Raw genomic sequence first — 18,511 nt, forward strand, 5'->3', positions numbered from 1 at the left:
AAGCCTTCAGCTGATCCAAAATGCTGCAGCAAGAGTCCTGACAGGGACTAGAAAGAGAGCAGATTTCTCCTGTTTTGGCTTCCTGTTAAATCCAGAATTCAAAATCCTGCTCCTCACATACAAGGTCTTAAATAATCAGGCCCCATCTTATCTTAATGACCTTGTAGTACCATATCACCCTATTAGAGCACTTCGCTCTTCAATATTAATACTATACAAAGAATAAAACTACTTCTACTAAATGTAAAACTGGAATCCCATTTTCTCAAAGTTCTGCTTCTTTGGGATGCAGAACTGTACTGGGATCCCCACGTTGGTAAGAATACATCACATGAACAAAGGAGTGAATGTTGGCAGCGTAGTGAAGCAGAAAACGTTGTTGTAAGACTATTTTATTAACCTGCCTATCAATCTGTTTTCCCTCTTCATGCCTTTTCCTCTTTTTCCTTCCCTCTTCTCCTTCTTCTCACCACCATCTGTTTCTTGTCCTGCAGCATTCCTGTTCTTCCCAAGAGGATTCTGACATGTGGTTTTAATGAACTAACACGCAGTTACTTTTATCTTTCCCTATCTCATTGTGTTCTCTGTTCCCCAATGCATGAGAGCCTTTCCAAACAAACAGCACATACACACACATACGTATGTGGGTCTGTGCATAGCCTTTTTCTTTTTTAATCTGCTTTATCGTCCGGTTGGGTATGTTTTTATTTTTTTAGCCGCACTTGGTTTATGTTTTTAGTGGGATTAAGAATAAATCTGACTTTGAGTTCTGACCAGAACAGAGCTGATTTTTTTGTTTGTTTGTTTTTCTGGCAGAAAAGAGAAATCGGGAAGAATAAATCCCAGAACAGCAAAAGTACTCTAACAACTGAACGTTTGGCAACATCATAGCGTGTTCCTATTGTTCTCCATTTGGCCTCCAGATTGTGCCCCATGTCTTGTAGACAGACCCCACTTTGTGATTAGTAGACTTTACAAATTTGGCAATTAGTGACTCATCATAGTTCTGATCTTCATATAAGCATAAGACAGCATGCAGATGTCTCTGTGTAGCATACTGAGTACCAGGTAAGTGTGCAGGTTAAAGACTTTGTCTGCAAATGAAGTGGTCTCCTGTTTACTCCTGTGTATCCGAGGATTTCCTTTTCACAGTGGGAGAGTTTCTTTTTAATGTTTTGTAAAGATTTCAGGTGCATGTGTTTGTAACAGTTCATCATATTTATGTTAACCTGAATCATACTGTTACACTGGTTTTATTGTTTCATATTTGAGAAGCGCTTTACGCTACATCCAGTCATCCACCAATTCTTACACTGGTGTGATGTTTAGGTTAGTCTACCAGTAGCACTTAGTGAAGCTCTTAGTCTCATTGTTATTTCTGAACTGTTTGAGAACTGATTCTCACCTGCCTGTGTCCACATTTGTGTGGATATACTGTCCATACTGCAGTTTGATATACTGTTTCCTGTCTTGCAGTGACATGGCTTCTGAGGGAGCAAGGTTACGTCGCCTCTTTGCCTGGTTTGACCCTGAGAGTGTTGCGGTGAGATTTAGACACAACTAAGCTGCTTGGCTGAAGCTCACTTGTAACTTCATATATATTATTCAGTGGTTGTCTTTTGCGCAGGTGCTCACCATCCTGTTGGGGCTGTTCCAGGTGCTGTTCTCTGCCCCGTTTGCTTACATTGACCAAAGTCTTCCAAAACTCTTCATACTGCCACTAGTCTTAGGAATTGTGGTATGTACTTCATGATTCCTCCACCAATTTGCAGCCATAACGTAACATTCACACACATTCACACTCTGATGGACGCTTCAGAGAACAACTTTGGGTTAGCATCTTGCCCAGGATCTTGACACTCAGACTGGAGGAGCCAAGCATTGAACCACCAACCTTCCAATGTGTAGATGTCCTGCTCTAGGGCGTACGTTCAGAACCTGAGAGCAAGGCTACACCCATATGGGAGATTGTCCCAGGAAAATTTGCTTCAGGCCCAGGAACGTCAGCAGAGCTTGCACAACAGAGGGGCTAGGCTCAGACAGTTTTTGATTGTATTGCTTCTTTCTTCTAGCTCAAGGATCCTTGCTAAGTGGCAAGGACCCTTTGTGGTCACATGGCGATTGGGTGATCTTGACTAATAAGTAGTGCGATCGGACAGGGACATGCAGATATACCACTAAGTCGAAGCGTATAGAGAGGCTGGACAACCCGTTCTCACTCCCAAAGCGTAACATTTTACGCTAGGTGACAAATCGTCACCATATTACGTTTTCGGCTACCCACCACGTTCCTAAATGACGACCTCGGAAAAAAGAGGACATATGAGAACCGTCTGGACTGAATCTACACATGTTTGCTCTTTTTCTTCAAATCGCTTAGAAACACGCTATTTAACATCATTAAAGTCCTGGATAAGATCAGGAATAAGGTTATGGTCAGGGCTAGGGATAAGGTTAGGTTTAGGGCTGGAATACAGGGCTGGAACGTCTATTACTGCGGGACCATCATTGCACTGGATTCCAGCCATAACCCGCCGCGTACCATAAGAACGCCGAAGGTCTCCTTTCGCGTTCCTCAGGAACGCCGCGGGACGTGACAAAACGTCGACATGTTACGCCTTGGGAGTGAGAACGCTCTGGGCTGGAACAGCTTCTCAGATGAGACTGGTGAAGGAAAGATGAGTCGTCAGAGGTGCCAGATTCGACCATTCCTGTCTTGCTCCATTGTGATGACCATCTCACACAGGCCCACATAGCAGATGTTGCTGTACTGCAACAGCACTTTGCAGATGTGTTCTCCCCCTGCCTGGTTGTACTACACTCATAGAGCACTGTTGAAATGTGCTCTGGCGTGGTGGTGCAGTCACGCACCTATTGGTTACCTGAACATGTAAGACAAATTTATCAGAAGGAGGTGGCGTCTATGCTGGAGGTGGGAGTGATAGAGCCCTGCAGTTCCTGGTGTTGCTCCATAGTACTTGTGGTGAGGAGAAATGGGTCTTTATGGCTCTGTGTGGGATACCACAAGCTGTCAGGTTGATGTTTATTCCAAGCCCCAGTTTGACAAGCTACTGGTCCAGTTAGGCACTGCTTGTTTTTTCACAACGCTGGATTTGACCATGGGCTACTGTGTCCGGGAGTCCCTGAGGCAGGAGGGCTCATAGCCAACCCAAAAAGAAGTGAGCACATTGATGGAGGGCGGCACACTATCTGGGGCATCACCTGGGAGGCAGGCAGGTGCGCCTGCAGACAGACAAAACTACAGCCATCGTCCCAGAACCAAAAAAGAGGTGAAGCAGTTTTTGGGTCTGACTGGCAACTGCTGCTAGTTCATGCTTAGTTTCGTGGTGCAGACCAGCAACCTATCTGATCTCACTCACAAAGATGCCACACACCCAGGTCAGTGGATGTGTAGCCGCTAAGGCTGGTAGGCCTGCTGTTGACTACACCCGTCGCCTCCCCCTCTAACTCTTCTTGCTGTTGGGACTGCAATATAAATATCAGGATAAAACAAGTATGATCAAAACAACATAAACCATAAAATAAACACAAATTTCCACTTTGTGACAGATCCCACACGGCATTTGACCAGTTCCCTGTGGGGAACCCCTACTCCACACCCTTACTTTTCCTTCCCTTTTAATAATAATAATAATAATGGCATTTATATAGCGCTTTTCAGGGCCCTCAAAGCGCTTTACAATACCACTATTCATTCACTCTCACATTCACACACTGGTGGAGGCTACAAGTGTAGCCACAGCTGCCCTGGGGCAGACTGACAGAAGCGAGGCTGCCATATCGCGCCATCGGCCCCTCTGGCCAGTTTTAATCTGTAGATGGATGCCTCGAACAGAAGCCTGGGGGCCGTTTTGGGTCGACAGCCCTGTTGTCTACATTAGCCCAAAACTGTCTGTGAGAGAGGCCAGAGAAGGAGGACTGAGTTCACCTCGACTGAAAAGACACCGCAGTATAAAATCATAATTATTACTGTGGTTGTTGTCATTGTGGCTAATAGGAATAAATGGACTCTCACTTTTGTTGTGGAAGTTTTCCATTCAAATAAAGGCTGCAGACGAGCGGTGAGCGGTAGCTAACGTTCTTTAATCAAAACACAAAGAACAGACAACCAAGCTTGATGAAGTCCCTGCATGACCGCGGGACAGACGGTCAGCAGAGTCTGAGCCCAGCATGGCTCTCAGTTAAATACCTTCTCCAGGAACAAAAGGCAGTACACAGCTGTTTCACACTCCCTTGCTGCCTCCCAGAGTCCTTGAAGACACAAAAGATTCTTCCTGAGGAGTTGTCTGCTTCCCCCAACTTCCTTACTCCACCCCCACCATTTGTCTTACTGTATGAGTGTGAGACATGTTAAAATCCAGTGGCACCAAGGTATCATACAATAAAATAATGTGATTAATACATAAGTAAAAGAAATTCCCATACAGCCTCCACACACTGTGTGCATCGGGTCCTTGCCATAATGTAACTGACTTCATTATGGCAAGAATCAGATTGTTGCACTTTTGGGGGAGCATCAGAATCAGAATCAGAATCAGAAAGGGTTTTATTGCCAAATGTTGAGCGGGTTTACAACATTAGGAAATTGCTGCGGTGCTTCAGTGCAAACATACTGTTATAAATACTGTTATAAATTAAGCTTAAATAGACATGAAAATAAAAATGAGAATAAGAATTAAAAGAGATGAGACTGAACATCTTTTAATCTCAAATGATTGATTTAGTCCCTCACATTAGACCAGTTCTGCTACTAACTGGAAAGTAGGTGCTTTGATTTCTCGTGGCTCCAGCCTGCAGACTAAATTGTCTTTTGGCCTGCAGCCTGATGGGAACAAACAGAGTGTACAAAGTGTCCTTTGGAGTGGGTGTATGTTGTATATGAAGCACTTGGGTAGAAAAAAGTACTTGAATGAGGCATATTGTATAAAGTGCTTTAAGTGATCAAGTGCAGTAGAAAAGAGCTAAAAAGTTGCCCATTGCCTGCATATACACACAGTACACATGTTGTTTTTGTTCAGGGAAGGCCTTGTGTGAATCCTGTCCTACATGTTGGAGTACATGTAGGACATGGTGCATCATAAGAGTTCATACAGTAAAGGAGGCCACAAACTGTAGAACAACTGGAATCTCTCATCGTTCAAAATGGAAAAGCTTTTGATTTTAAAATATTTTTGTAAGTTGAATTAAACCATGTGCTGTGTGTACCCCCCGCCCCAACAAATGAAAGAATTCCTTAGTTCGAGGATTTTGTTCTACTCTTTCATATTTGACTTGTACACTGTTTGATTTGTGCGCTCCTGCTTGCTATCATTTATCATTGAAGCAACATTAACCTTCCAGTTATATTTCTTGTGTGTCTTGCAGATTATGGCAGGGGGGTCCTTGACAATGGCCAATGAAAAGAACCCTAGCAGACTACTAGTGAGTTGGCATGAAATGCTAATGTGAAGGTCAGATTGAAAAAAAAGGGAACAAAAAAACCAAACTCAAAAACTAAAATATCACATTAGACGGGTTTTCTAACAGCAAATACACTGCTGTGTGTGTGTGAGAGAGAGAATCCTTGGCATAACTGGGATTGAGCACTCTTGTTTTTGCGACGTAGCCTGAAAGACCTCAAAAAGTAACGGCAAGCATCGAACTAAAGAAGCAGCTGAGACAATAGTCATCGATGTCTGTCGGTCTAGACCAGGGGTGAGCAATTCCAGGCCTCGGGGGCCACAGTCCTGAGGTTTTCATCTCACCCTTGGTCAACACACCTGAATCACATGATTAGTTCATTACCAGGCCTCTGGAGAACTTGAAGACATGTTGAAGAAGTCATTTTGCCATTTAAATCAGCTGTTTTGGATCAAGGACACAACCTGCAGGACACCGGCCCTCGAGGCCTGGAGTTCCCCACACCTTGTCTAAAAGTGTTACAAAGACATTTGTAATGCTTTGGGACTCCAGTAAACAACAGTGAGAGCAAAATTGCTCCAAGAAGCCAGAACATCATCTACAGACCTGCAGGCCTCACCTGCCTCAGTTATAAGACTGGGCAAAAATGCATGGGCATAGGCTTAGGAGGAACCCAATGCTGACCAAGAAGAACACAAAGGCACTCAGGTTTCCCAAAAACATCCTGATGATGCCCATTCGATGAGGAAAAAGCTAAAGTGTTTTAGTCCTGTTGCATGTGGTGTAAAATCATTACATTTCAAAAACACAGTTTTTAAAGTAATGATACTCAGGTTTGTGTAATCTTAAAATTAGTTTGTTCTGAAACATGTAGAGTAAGTATAAGAAACATGCCAAAAGACTAAGACTGCTATCATGTCTCACAGTGTCCCAATACCTGATTACATTCCTGATAAAATGAGCATTTTTTGTATTACATAATCTCGCATGATTAATAAAATCACTGTCTCCTCTGCAGCTTCAAGGTTGTGTCTGCAGCAATGTGGTTGGTCTGTTGGGGACGTTGCTTGCTTTCGGCCTGTATTACTACACCCTCCACACATCACCCAGAGAAGTCACATGCTCGGATGACTACTACTCGAGGGGTTGCCTCCCACAACTACTGGCAGTCAGTGTCATCAGTTATGTTTTGGTTTTTCCCCTTTCACTTATTTTGACACATTGATCTCTTTTCATTTTCCCCCTTTCTAATCCTAAAAGTCCTGTGGATTGTAGTACAGCCTGTCTCTCTTGTGCTCTGCAGGACTACTCCTGGAGTGTGACGCTGCTGCTGCTGCTCTTTGACACCGGTGCTGTGGTCATGCACTGTCTCCTCTCTATCGCCGCCTTCAAAACACTGAAGACAAACTGAGACACACAAACCAAAACCACTGTAGTAGTCATTCTACTTTGGTGTCCTGAGCTTGATTCCTGGTGTAAGAAAACTTAATGGAATCTGACTTTTCCTTTACTGACAAGTCAGAATATCTACTGATCCCACCCTCTGTACAAACAACTACTTTCACTATATCTTATGTTTTGTAACCACTGTATAACAAAGACCCTCATTAATAAATGTGATTACTGGTTGTCACTGTATTATGTGGTCTTCATAGGTTGACCTCTTTGTGAATGGTAGCTTGGTTGTACTAAAGTTACCATCTAATTTTCTGTTGAGCTCCTGGTGATGGGGAGGCCTAGCATTGCACACACTGTTCCCTTTTCCCAGCTTCCAGTCTGCTTTCAGTAGACAGATGGCCTCACTGTTAGTCTTCAAACTTTTGTTGATAAAACCTTTAGTCAGGGCTGAATCATGTGACCCTAACCCATACATCAGTTATGCTGTTACATATTTTCATTTTCAATATCTTTCCTGACTTATATTAAATAGTTATCACATTTTTTTCTAAACCCCGCGTCTCTGTGGCTTTTAAACCCCAAAACACGCTGCGCCAAAAACTGGTCCACCCCAAGGATCGGGTCCCCCGACACAAACAGAGTAACATAGTGTACGCTGTTAAGTGCAGGAGGATTGCCAGGATTTATACATCGGGGAAACCAAACGACCTCTGGCGAAGCGGATGGCACAACACAGAAGAGCCACCTCATCAGGCCAGGACTCTGCAGTCTATTTACACCTACAGGCCAGTGGACACTCTTTCAATGATGAGGATGTATCAGGGCGGAGTCAAGGAGGCCATTTATGTGAAAAGGGAAAGACCATCTCTGAATGGAGGAGGGGCCTAAGGGTACATCTGTCACCATCTCCTCCTCCTCCATCCCAGACACCACAGATCTGCTCCAGTTCACCTACCGACCCAACAGATCCACCGAGGACGCCATCGCCCACGTCCTGCACACCACCCTCAGCCACGTGGACAAGAAACAGGGTAACTATGTGCGAATGCTGTTTGTTGATTACAGTTCAGCGTTTAACACAATAGTGCCCTGCAGACTGTTCACAAAGCTGAGGGATCTGGGACTTAACAGCCGTCTGTGTGCATGGGTGTTGGACTTCCTCACTGGCAGAACTCAGGTGGTGAGGGTGGGCAGGTGCTTCTCCAACAGCATCACCATCAACACAGGAGCACCTCAGGGATGTGTCCTCTCGCCACTGCTCTACTCCCTCTACACTTCAGACTGTGTGGCCACCCACGGCTCCAACACCATTGTGAAGTTTGCTGACGACACAGTGGTGTTGGGTGCCATCTCCAACAACGATGAGGCGGCCTACATGGATGAAGTGAAGAATCTGGCATCGTGGTGCCAGGACAACCACCTCCAGCTGAACGTCAGCAAGACCAAGGAGCTGGTGGTGGACTTCAGAAGGGGTCAGCACAGAGACTACAAGCCCATTATCATCAATGGAGCTCCAGTGGAGAGGGTGCAGTCCTTCAAGTATCTTGGTGTCCACATCTCCTCAGACCTGACATGGGCTGCCCACATTCAGGTCCAGACCAAAAAGGCTAGGCAGCGCCTGTATCACCTACGACAACTGAGGAAGTTCAGGGTCTCTCCAAAGATCCTCAGGATTTTCTATACAGGCGCTGTGGAGAGCATCCTCACACAGAACATCCTGGTTTGGGAACAGCTGTGTTAAGGACCAAAAAGCTCTTCAGAGAGTGATCCGTACAGCAGAACGCTGCTGCAGGATTGCTCTCCCCCGCTTCAGGACACCTACACCAGGAGATGCCGGACTAGAGCAGAGCCTGAAGGTCCCGTCCCATCCTGCCAACAAACTGTTCCAACTTCTACAATCTGGTAGAAGGTTCAGCATCATCACGCATGTGTGAATGGGTGGATGACTGGTTGTGTAAAGCGCTTTGGGGTCCTTAGGGACTAGAAAAGCGCTATAGAAATACAGGCCATTTACCATCATCCGGGCAAGGACAGAGAGACTCTCTCTCTCTCTCTCTCTCTCTCTCTCACACACACACACACACACACACACACACACACACACACACACACACACACACACACACACACACACACACACGACTCTCTCTTCTAGACACTAAACCAGGGGTCGGCAAACCATAGCTGGACTTTACCGGGCTGTGATTTTTCGCTTTTATGTGCTGATGGGTTTGTTTGTTTCATGTTTCAGTCATATGGCACACTGACTTCTATGTGAATGTGCAGTAGTATCATGTATGCAGCAAGCAGGTGAATTCTGTACATTAAGTGAATTTCCTTCGGGATTAATAAAGTATTCTGATTCTGATTAAATAGGAATGGACAATCTGAACATTTTACAAAATAGACAATATGAACATATTTAAAAGTAAAGGAATTTGAAATGTACATTGTGCCGGTGGGTTTAGAGCAGGAGTCAGCAACCTTTCTGATGATGAGTGCCATCTAAAATGTTCTCCCCCAAGGAAGACCAACAGAGGGGCAGCCGCGCCACTGTCCCAGAAAGAGCTGAGGAGAGTCCCAGATGAGGGCTCACTCAGCAGCCGCAGAGCAGAAGCCAGGGGGGGTTGCATTGACGCGCCCGTGAGCTCCGCCGGCAGCCAGCTGTGCCTGAGTGACCGAGCCCCAGGCCGAGAGGCCGGGGGCACCCCACCCCCGAAGTGGCCTGAGCGGGCCCCAGGCTCCAGGCCCCGATAAGCGGCCACCAGGAGTGAGCCGGTGTGTACCTGGACGCCCATCCCCAGACACAAAGAACCACCAACGCACCGATGTCTGAGGGAGTCCGCCACTGGCAGGGGAAGTGGTGGGGGGATAGGCCTCCAAACCTTGGAGGGCCTGAGATGTCCCCAGAGAGGTGGCGCCTGATACCCAACCTGACATATAGACACAGACATACAGGCACACACAGATACAAACATCCATTCCCACCCTCATGCTCTCATATGCACTTACTCCACACTCAACCAACGTGGAGACAGACATAAAGAGACGCTGTACACACGATTACACTCCCCAAGCGTACTCTACAAACTGGGTCTAGGTACCCTTGCCCCTGGAGGGGGAACTGCACCCAGACCCAGGTGGTGTTACCCTTTTCCCTGCGGTGGGGAGAGGCAGACCGCCCCGACTCCGCAGCAGCAGGGAGGCCCCACCCTCCAGACCCCAGTCGGACGGCCAACTCCTCCTACTGGCCCCCCCTTCAGCAGGCCGCAGGTCTCTTGTGTTCTGGGGGCCTCTGGATGTCTGGAGTTTTGATCTCCTCCATACCTGCTTCATGCCTTGGAGGACGGGGCTGTGGCCCCCCCACACCCTCTAGCAGATCATTACATGAAGGAACCTTTTAAAAACAAGCGCGTCCATGCTCACAGGTGTACACACGGGTGCTCACACCCACAAACTACACCCTTTTTGGCTCCTACCTCAAAGCACACTGTGTTCTGTTGATCTTATGTGCTGCACAATAATGTTTAATATTTAGTATTTACTGTCATATTCCCATATATCATCGTGATGTTGTTTATTATGTTGCTCTCGTTTTCTTCTGCTTGTTTTCTTTTTTCTTTCTCAACAGGTGATCCAGGTGATCGATATTTGTATTTTTTTGTCTGCTTATTTTGTTGGTTTGTTTTTTGCCCTTTACCCAAGTCCCTCTTCTCAGCTGTTTTTCCCCCTCTTCCGTTCTCCCTTTTCTTTTCCACATTCAAGTCTGTCCCATATTCAGCAAGTAAAAATAAAAAATAAAATAAACAATAAAAGGTGAATCAAATGGACCATTACCGCTGGGATGGTCTATTTGTTAAAGTAAATCCGTTGGGCATCTTTCTTTGCCTTTAGACAATAATTCTGATGCAAAAGAGCCAAACGGGACAGGCAAACAAAAAAAGTTCTCCCCCCTTTGCACAAGTCGACGAGCGTGTCAGGTTACATTTCACTGTGTGTTATAATTGTATAACGATGCATGTGACGAATAAAGAACCTTGAACCTTACAATGCTGTGATTGCAGCCATTCCCCAACTCTCTGTGAATGGTACTCATGGCCATGGTGGTTGTTGATCAATGGTCATGAGAATTTGCATAATTATGATGAAGGAGCTTGTTTGGGGAATTTAAACGGGTGGATTTAGTGGCAGAAACACACACGGGCACAGGATCGCGGTGAAGCAGATTTATTTACAGTGATACGGGAATATTTACAAGGGAAGGGGCTATATACAGTGGCCGGGTAAATGTGCGAGGAGACAGAGCCGAGGGGATGAAACGGAGCCGAGGTATGCGGGAGGATAGATGGCGCACCGGAGCTACCTGAGGACGAGGGACAAAACAGAGTTAGGGGATAACGTCGAGAGTAAAACTGAGGCGGACGGGGAGAGTTGGAGAGCTTACTTGAAACACCGAAATACAGGTAAGGCAGTGGTCACAGGCAGGCGCGAGGTAAGTCTCTGTCACAGATCCAAAGAGGGCAAGCACACAAAGAAACAGGCAGGCGAGCAGGCGGCGAGACAGGCTGGTGTAGAGGGAAAGCAGGCAGGAGACGGATCTTAAAACATGCAGCTCAGTAGCGCGGAACCAACAGATTAACCTTGCAAAAGCACGTTAGCACTTGTGGAAGCGACAATACTCCGACACCAGACGTCTGTCACTCAGCTCCATCAATGCTCCCACTGACGACGTCCAATGCACCGCAGGTGTGCCGAAATACCATCAAGCACCGCCCCGCCTACCTGTGTCTCAAAAAGGGAAACAAAACCCAGGAACAACAACACGCATGCCCAACGACTCGTAATAGTAGCCACCCCCCTCAAGGGATGCCTCCCGGCGGCCCTCCAGGCTTGTCAGGATGCTTCCTGTAAAAATCCGTAATAAGACCCTGGTCCACAATAAAGGCCCCAGGGATCCAGGAGTGCTCCTCCGGGCCATATCCCTCCCAGTCCCCCAGAGGGTGGGCACAGCGGGCTGTGAGAGACAGGCTTGAGTTGAGAAACATGAAATGTGGGATGAACCCTCATGGAGGCCGGCAGCTGCAGCCTCACAGAAACAGGGTTGATGATGCGTTGGCTCGTGAAAGGACCCAGGAAGCGAGGAGCGAGCTTCCTGGACATGCACTTCAGAGGAATATTTGCAGAGGACAGCCAAACCTGTTGGCCCACCGTGTATCGAGGTGCAGGCGTCCTCCTCCGATCAGCAGCATGGCGGGTCCGAGTTGCAGTCCGGAGCAGCGCTGCCTTAGCCTGGCGCCAGATCCGCCGACTGCGACGTAAATGGTCAGCACCGCTGGGACTGCAACCTCCGCCTCCTGAGAGGAAACAGCGGCGGCTGATATCCAAGACATATCTCAAACGGAGAAAAACCAGTGGCAGCCGAGGTGAGGGAGTTATAAGCATATTCGATCCAGGCAAGATGACTACTCCAGGAAGCGGGGTCAGAGGAGGCCACACAGCGCAGAGTGGACTCCAGCTGCTGATTAGCCCTTTCAGTCTGTCCATTAGACTGCGGGTGATAGTCCGAGGAAAGGCTCACCCCCACCCCCAAAGCAGCACAAAAAGTCCCCTGTCAGACACAATGTCCAAAGGAATCCCATGTAAACGAAAAACGTGATCAACGAGCAAGTGAGCAGTTTCGAGGGCAGAAGGGAGCTTAGATAGAGGGACAAAATGCGTCGCCTTGGAGAACCTGTCGACAATGGTGAAGATAACCGAGTGGTTAGAGGAACGCGGCAACCCGGTCCACCACAATATGCGACCAGGGCCGACCCAGGACAGGCAGGGGGTGTAGCAGCCCGGGGGGGCCAGGTGATGGCTCTTATTGCATGCACAGGTGTTGCAGGCCAGTACATATTTGCAGGCATCACTCGCCAAAGCGGGCCACCAAAAGGAGCACCTTAACAGGGAAACCGTATGACGCACGCCGGGGTGACAGGCGAATCGAGAAGCGTGCACCCAGTGCAGGACGCGTGCGCGCACGGCCGACGGGACAAACAGCTTGCCAGGCGGGCCCGAACCGGGGTCCGGTTCCTGCAGCTGCGCACGCCGCACCAGGCTCTCGATTTCCCACGTCACGGCCCCCACCACGCAGGACGAGGGGATGATAGTGGCCGCCCCTGTAGACTCAGATTTGGGAGAGAATTGACGGGACAAGGCGTCAGGCTTAGAGTTGCGGGAACCCGGTCGGAAAGAGATAGTAAAATTAAACCGGCTAAAAAACAGCTGCCACCTGACCTGCCTGGAGTTGATCAGGTCACTCAGCTTAATCCTGTGTGAACAACTGTAAATATTGTTTTTCATCTTTACATACTGTGTATTTGAAATATTCTTGTTTAATATCCAAGTAATACTGTTCAAAGTTAGGGTCATGTTCATACATGTTAAAAATGCCTGTAAATCAAACTGAGTTCAGTGACAATTACTGTTTGTTTGAATCAGTTTATTAATAACATAAAACCTTTAAACTAATGCAACACATATAACAATGTAACAAATATATTCAAATAAATGCATTTCTCAATACATACGTCATTTGGGAACTGATCTTTCTAGAAGTGAAACAGTCGGTCCATCCTCTCCCTGCTCTCCTCTCCTCAGCCTCTCTTTGCTGCCTCATGTCCTCTCTGATGAGCTCCAGCAGCTCATCATCTCTTCTCCTCTTCCTCCCTGTCGTAGGTGGCTGAGCCGCTTCGTCATCGCTGTCGTTTTGGTCACACACTGCTGTGCTTGGCCCTGGAGTGTCCTCAGGGAGAGAGGACATTAGGACAGGAGGCTTAGTGGAAGGCATCTGTCCTATCACCTCATCCATGAGGGCAAACCAGGGCCAAGCACAGCAGTGGGCTTCCCACTGACCCCTCTCCTGAGCCTGGATACTTGCAATCCTAAAGGCAGAGGAAATCAAAGATGACAGCAGGCAAATAAAAACACCACAACAACTCTTAGTAGTTGCACATTTATTAACTTGTGTTCTTAAGAATCATCTTCTTGATAACACACAGACGTACTTTGTATTTTTTGAACTTATCTCATGTCTTCTGGCCTGCAAGCGGGTGACTTTCCCCTGCAGGCCCATCTTCTCCAGAATTGTCCTGATCACACACAACAAATAAGAGAAGAAAGGAAACCATGGCAACTATGTTAATCCCTAAACCCAAAGGTTTTCACAGCAGAGGAACGCCGTCTGGACATCACAGGTTCTGCACAGCAGCGGTCCGTGGGTCGTTTGGTACCAGGCCACGAGAGTTGAGGCTCCGCTGTGAAATTTATGGTTTTCAGGGTTTGTATCGTTAACTCGGTTTCCCTGGGTCTTTCCCCTTGTTGTAGTTGTGCGTCTTATTTTGAAAGACATATTTACACGTTACCATAGCGACCAGAGAGCATTAAGCGGCAGAGAGGAGGATGTTACTGTCAATGTTGGCGCATTTCAGGAGGACGCTGCTAATAAAGTTACACAATTACACAGTACATTCACGTTTATTATTATATTTACAAAATACAACAGTTTTCGTCTTGGTCGGATCATTTTATGTGGTTGTATTTATCCGCGACACCTTAAAGGCTCCGTGTCTGACATAAACCGGTCTGTGGCGCACCAAAGGTTGGGGGACTGCTGCTGTGCAGCATGAGGGTTAATGGGACCGTACTCATATGAATATGATGTGTAAAGTGATTTATTCTTGTACATCCACGCCGTAGCGGCCCAGTTCTTCACCCTAGTGAAGAGGTGAACGTTTTCTCCTCATTTTCATAAATTAAGCATTTGGTCTTTGTTCCCCACAACATATCACCAATTCGAAAAAATCTAAATTAGCTGTATGTAAGCGGCAATACATGGAAAACCGCGGGACCTTGCTTCCTTCCCCTGAATTCGGACACAGCCAGTGAATGAGAGACAGAAGGGAAACACAGCTGGGGCAAATCAGAGCTAACGAGACAGGGGAAGCAAAACCTGAAACAATAACCTGAGACACGGACTTCAAAGTGAAACAGGAAACATAACACAGAGACGCGGACTTGACAAGGGGACACAGCAGCCAGGGGAGTAACTATGGAACACAGAAACCAGAAGACAGAGCTCTAATAAAGAAACCAAAGACTAGAAATGATATCAAAGTTCATAAATAACACAAAACTGAAAACCCAGGCACCCGAACACCTCCCCCTGATTCCCAAACTACCTCAGCTGCTTTTTGGGCTCTACTCTGAGCACCTCTTGGATGACTGAAGGGTGGCTAGTCCTCTTTGGGTGAGATCTGCCACCCTTTAGACAAAGCTCATTTCTGCTCTCTTTGTCATCTCATTCGTTCTGTCAGTTTTCCCACCTTCTAGGTTTCTTGTGGGTTCTTGGGTGCAGCGATGGCCTGGGATGCTGCTGACACGGGCTCTGGGTTCTCTCTCAGTGGGTGGTATATAGGAAATATGACTCTTTGTGCTGGCTCTCTCCTTCTGGGAGTCTTAAACATCCTGAACCCTTTCCTTTCCCCACTTCCTCTGAAAACACATCACTCACACACAAGGTATGAGCGGGAGGAGCACAAGCTACGTAGGGCGATGCACATGGATTTGATGGCCGCGCTGTGTGTCCATCTGTCTCCATTTCCCATTTTTCAACCCTGTCTGGGACCAGGGTTGGTTGGAGCACCTGTCCATCCTCAAATCACAGGGTGTGGTGGATGTCTTTGTGCAGCTTCTGTGTGTCTGTAGCTAGATCTGGGTTGGAGGCTCACTGAGCCTCGGTCCCTGTGAGAAACTGTCATTGAGAGTGGGGGTGGGGATTCACCTCCTACCGTTCCCCACTCGGCGTTGCTCGTTTTGGATGGTTGCTGGCCTGCTCTCCTGGGGGTTGTGGTCCGAGCCGAGGTGGCTTGGCCTTCTTCTTTGCCTGGACAGTCACAGGGCACAGATAATAATGTGAATAATAAAGTAAAATAAACAAATAAAACAGAGATGGTTAGAGCTGTGTTTAAGGATTAAAGGATATGACTTCTATACCAAACACCAAAGGAAACAAACAAAAAAATCACATTAAACAGAAACATTGCGATAGCTTCGCGGTGCAAAAATGCAAAGCGCCTAAACCTGCATTCTGTACTGATACTATGTTTCACAATGGAAGCTTATATTACATTATATTACACAAACTGAATTTCCCGGAGGAACCCACCCGAGGGATGAATAAAGTTTCATCTAATCTAATCTAGACTGACGATTTATGATTGACAGGTCATCAGGAAATGGGCAAACAGTTTCAGTCAGACCCGCCCTCTTCGTCATATCCTTCCCTTAAAACAGGACTAATAGATGATGTCGCAGTAGCTTTCACTGCAGGAAAGTACACATAAAATAATACAGAAAAATCCTTCATATTTACACTTTACTTTGAACTAGAATTTCCCTGCATGTATTCCTGTAGAGTAAACATTTAGTGTATTGTTACTAATTTATATTTTACTTCTGCAGCTTTATGTGAAACCGTGTCTGCAATTTCATAAGCACGTACTGGATAGGCTGTTAAAAGATGGATGTATTTCTACTTTAATCCATTATGTTGGAAGTGGCTTGATCTTCTGAAGTTACCCAGGGATTAGCAGTTAGGCTGCACAAGCACTGATGCTCTTTTCCTTTACATCTGCCAGCTGTGTGTAGAGTAACCTGTACAGTTTTGTGGTAGAACGTTGCAAAACTGGTTTTACAGACAGGATTAAGTTTTTACACTCCAGTGTTACCAGTGAGTGAAGGTTATCCTTTGAATCAGCACGTCTTTAGCCACAGGAAACTTTCTGAATAGCCCCAGGTCTTTATCAAAGGACAGAATCCATTTATCTCTGGTTATCACGAGCAAAGTCACATTTGAAACACTTCCATCTCTGTCTCACCAAACTACCCTAATCAAAGAAATCAATACCAGCTGAGTATAACTGTGAGCTTTATGTTATATGTTTACTGTTGTAAACTGTGAGTGGTGACAAACAGGGTTCAACACTGTGCAGGACTCCAGCAGCTGTGCTGCAAAGCCGGCTGATTTGGTGGTGATTTGGTAGCTAAAAGACTTCAACAGTGGTTATAAGAATTATTTAAAAAAGTAAACGAGAAAGACAAACGTGAGGTGAGACGGAGCTGCCTCTGGCTCTAATGCAAACTTGTGTAAGTGAATCAGAGGCTCTCAGTGCTTCGAAGTTGTTTATTCATTCCTAATGAAGTACGACAGAAGGTCAGAGGGACAGGCGAACACATCTGTGATGGTGTAAACCTGAAATCATGCAGCTGCTCAGAGTGCTGTACACGGGTGTGCGTGACAATGAGTAACCATGGTTACAAAAACTCTCATCATCCACAGGGAAAGAGCTCAGGTTATTATATCCCTGCAAAATCAAGAATGCGCAATACTTCAGCATTAGTGTTGTAACATTAATAACACTGACACTTTCAACAAGCTTATCTCTGATTCCAGAGGAAATAACGTGTGCACTGTGTCACTGCTGTTACTTAAGGGGATGGTTTTGCAGTTTTCCTCTTTACATTTTATTTAATGTGTCCAAAGTTATTCTTCCTGTTAAAACAAACTTTTCCCTTCCCATTGTCACCCAGTGCTTTCTCAGTTCAACATAATTCATTTAAGTTGAATATCATTAAACTGTGTGGACACAGAATCGTGCTAATTACTGCCGAGTAACATAGAAACCTACAGTTTCACTCACCAATCTGTAGAAGGGAGGGTTTCTGTAAAGCTAACCACACAGCAAAATATCAGCTGTCAACCAGTAACAGAGCATGTGTTTGGGATGTGGTGGGATGGGACATTTTGGCTTGTGCCTAACAAAGAAGGACAAAAGTGGCATTGAGTTCAATTAGTCATTCTAATTAGGTTTTATTTGGTTTTATTTAAGAAGGTATGTTCAGTCTGTTTTTTTTCTTTTGGCAAGTTCAGTGTTCAACAAATAGTTTCAGAAATGCAAATGAAGATGTTGCTTGAAGATGTTTCACCTCTCATCCGAGAAGCTTCTTCAGTTCTAAGGTCAAATGGTAGAGAGTCCCAGATATAAACCTAGTGGGAGTGACCCCCCACAGAGGGACAAAAGGACCCCCTGATGATCCTCTAATCGCCTGAGCCAAGGTGTGAAACTGGGTGTGGGTCCCAATCAGCCAGAGTTTCGGGTGTGTTCATTGTGAAACCTGGCCCCACCCTATCATGTGATTTCCTGAGGTCAGATGGCCCAGGATGTGAGTGGGCGTTAAGGCGTCTGGGGAGGGATCTCAAAACTGGATTATAGATGGCAGAGAGTTGGTGTCGTAAACCCCGCCTCTGTTCAAAGATGGTCGGGCACAGTGGACATAGATGGCTTCTTTCACTCCTCTTTCAAACCATCTGTCCAAAATGTGAACATTGGCATCCTCGAAAGAGTGACCTTTATCCTTAAGATGCAGATGGACTGCTGAGTCTTGCAGTTGCATGACGAACTCTGTATTCCTCGTCCACACGTAAACACAAAAAAGGAGTTTTAAAAAAATCTCCGTTTTCGGTGATTCGAAACGCCGTTTACGTTTTCAAAATCACCCGTGTAGGTGCGGACGCAGCGTAAAAGAGTTAGTAGTTTATTTTATTACTACCTGCAGATTACCTGTATTTAGTTAATTGTTTCCTAAATGTTTG

At 46.3% G+C, this 18,511-nt stretch overlaps 1 protein-coding gene across 1 annotated transcript in view; it reads left to right on the forward strand.

Moving 5' to 3' along the window:
- The window catches only part of LOC146667256 (uncharacterized), a 13,733-nt gene extending 6,690 nt beyond the window's left edge, over positions 1–7,043 (forward strand). The window contains exons 2-6 of the mRNA XM_085408917.1: positions 1,477–1,543; positions 1,628–1,738; positions 5,386–5,442; positions 6,440–6,589; positions 6,725–7,043. Coding sequence (XP_085265043.1) covers positions 1,481–1,543; positions 1,628–1,738; positions 5,386–5,442; positions 6,440–6,589; positions 6,725–6,832 — 489 coding nt within the window. The 5' untranslated portion in view covers positions 1,477–1,480 and the 3' untranslated portion in view covers positions 6,833–7,043. The remainder of the gene's footprint in view (positions 1–1,476; positions 1,544–1,627; positions 1,739–5,385; positions 5,443–6,439; positions 6,590–6,724) is intronic.
- Positions 7,044–18,511: the final 11,468 nt, after the last annotated feature.

This window comes from Rhamphochromis longiceps, linkage group LG6 (genome assembly GCF_057381845.1).
Source record: "Rhamphochromis longiceps isolate RC_006_pf linkage group LG6, R_longiceps_female_GT1.1, whole genome shotgun sequence".
In the NCBI taxonomy this organism is placed as follows: Eukaryota; Metazoa; Chordata; class Actinopteri; order Cichliformes; family Cichlidae; genus Rhamphochromis; species Rhamphochromis longiceps.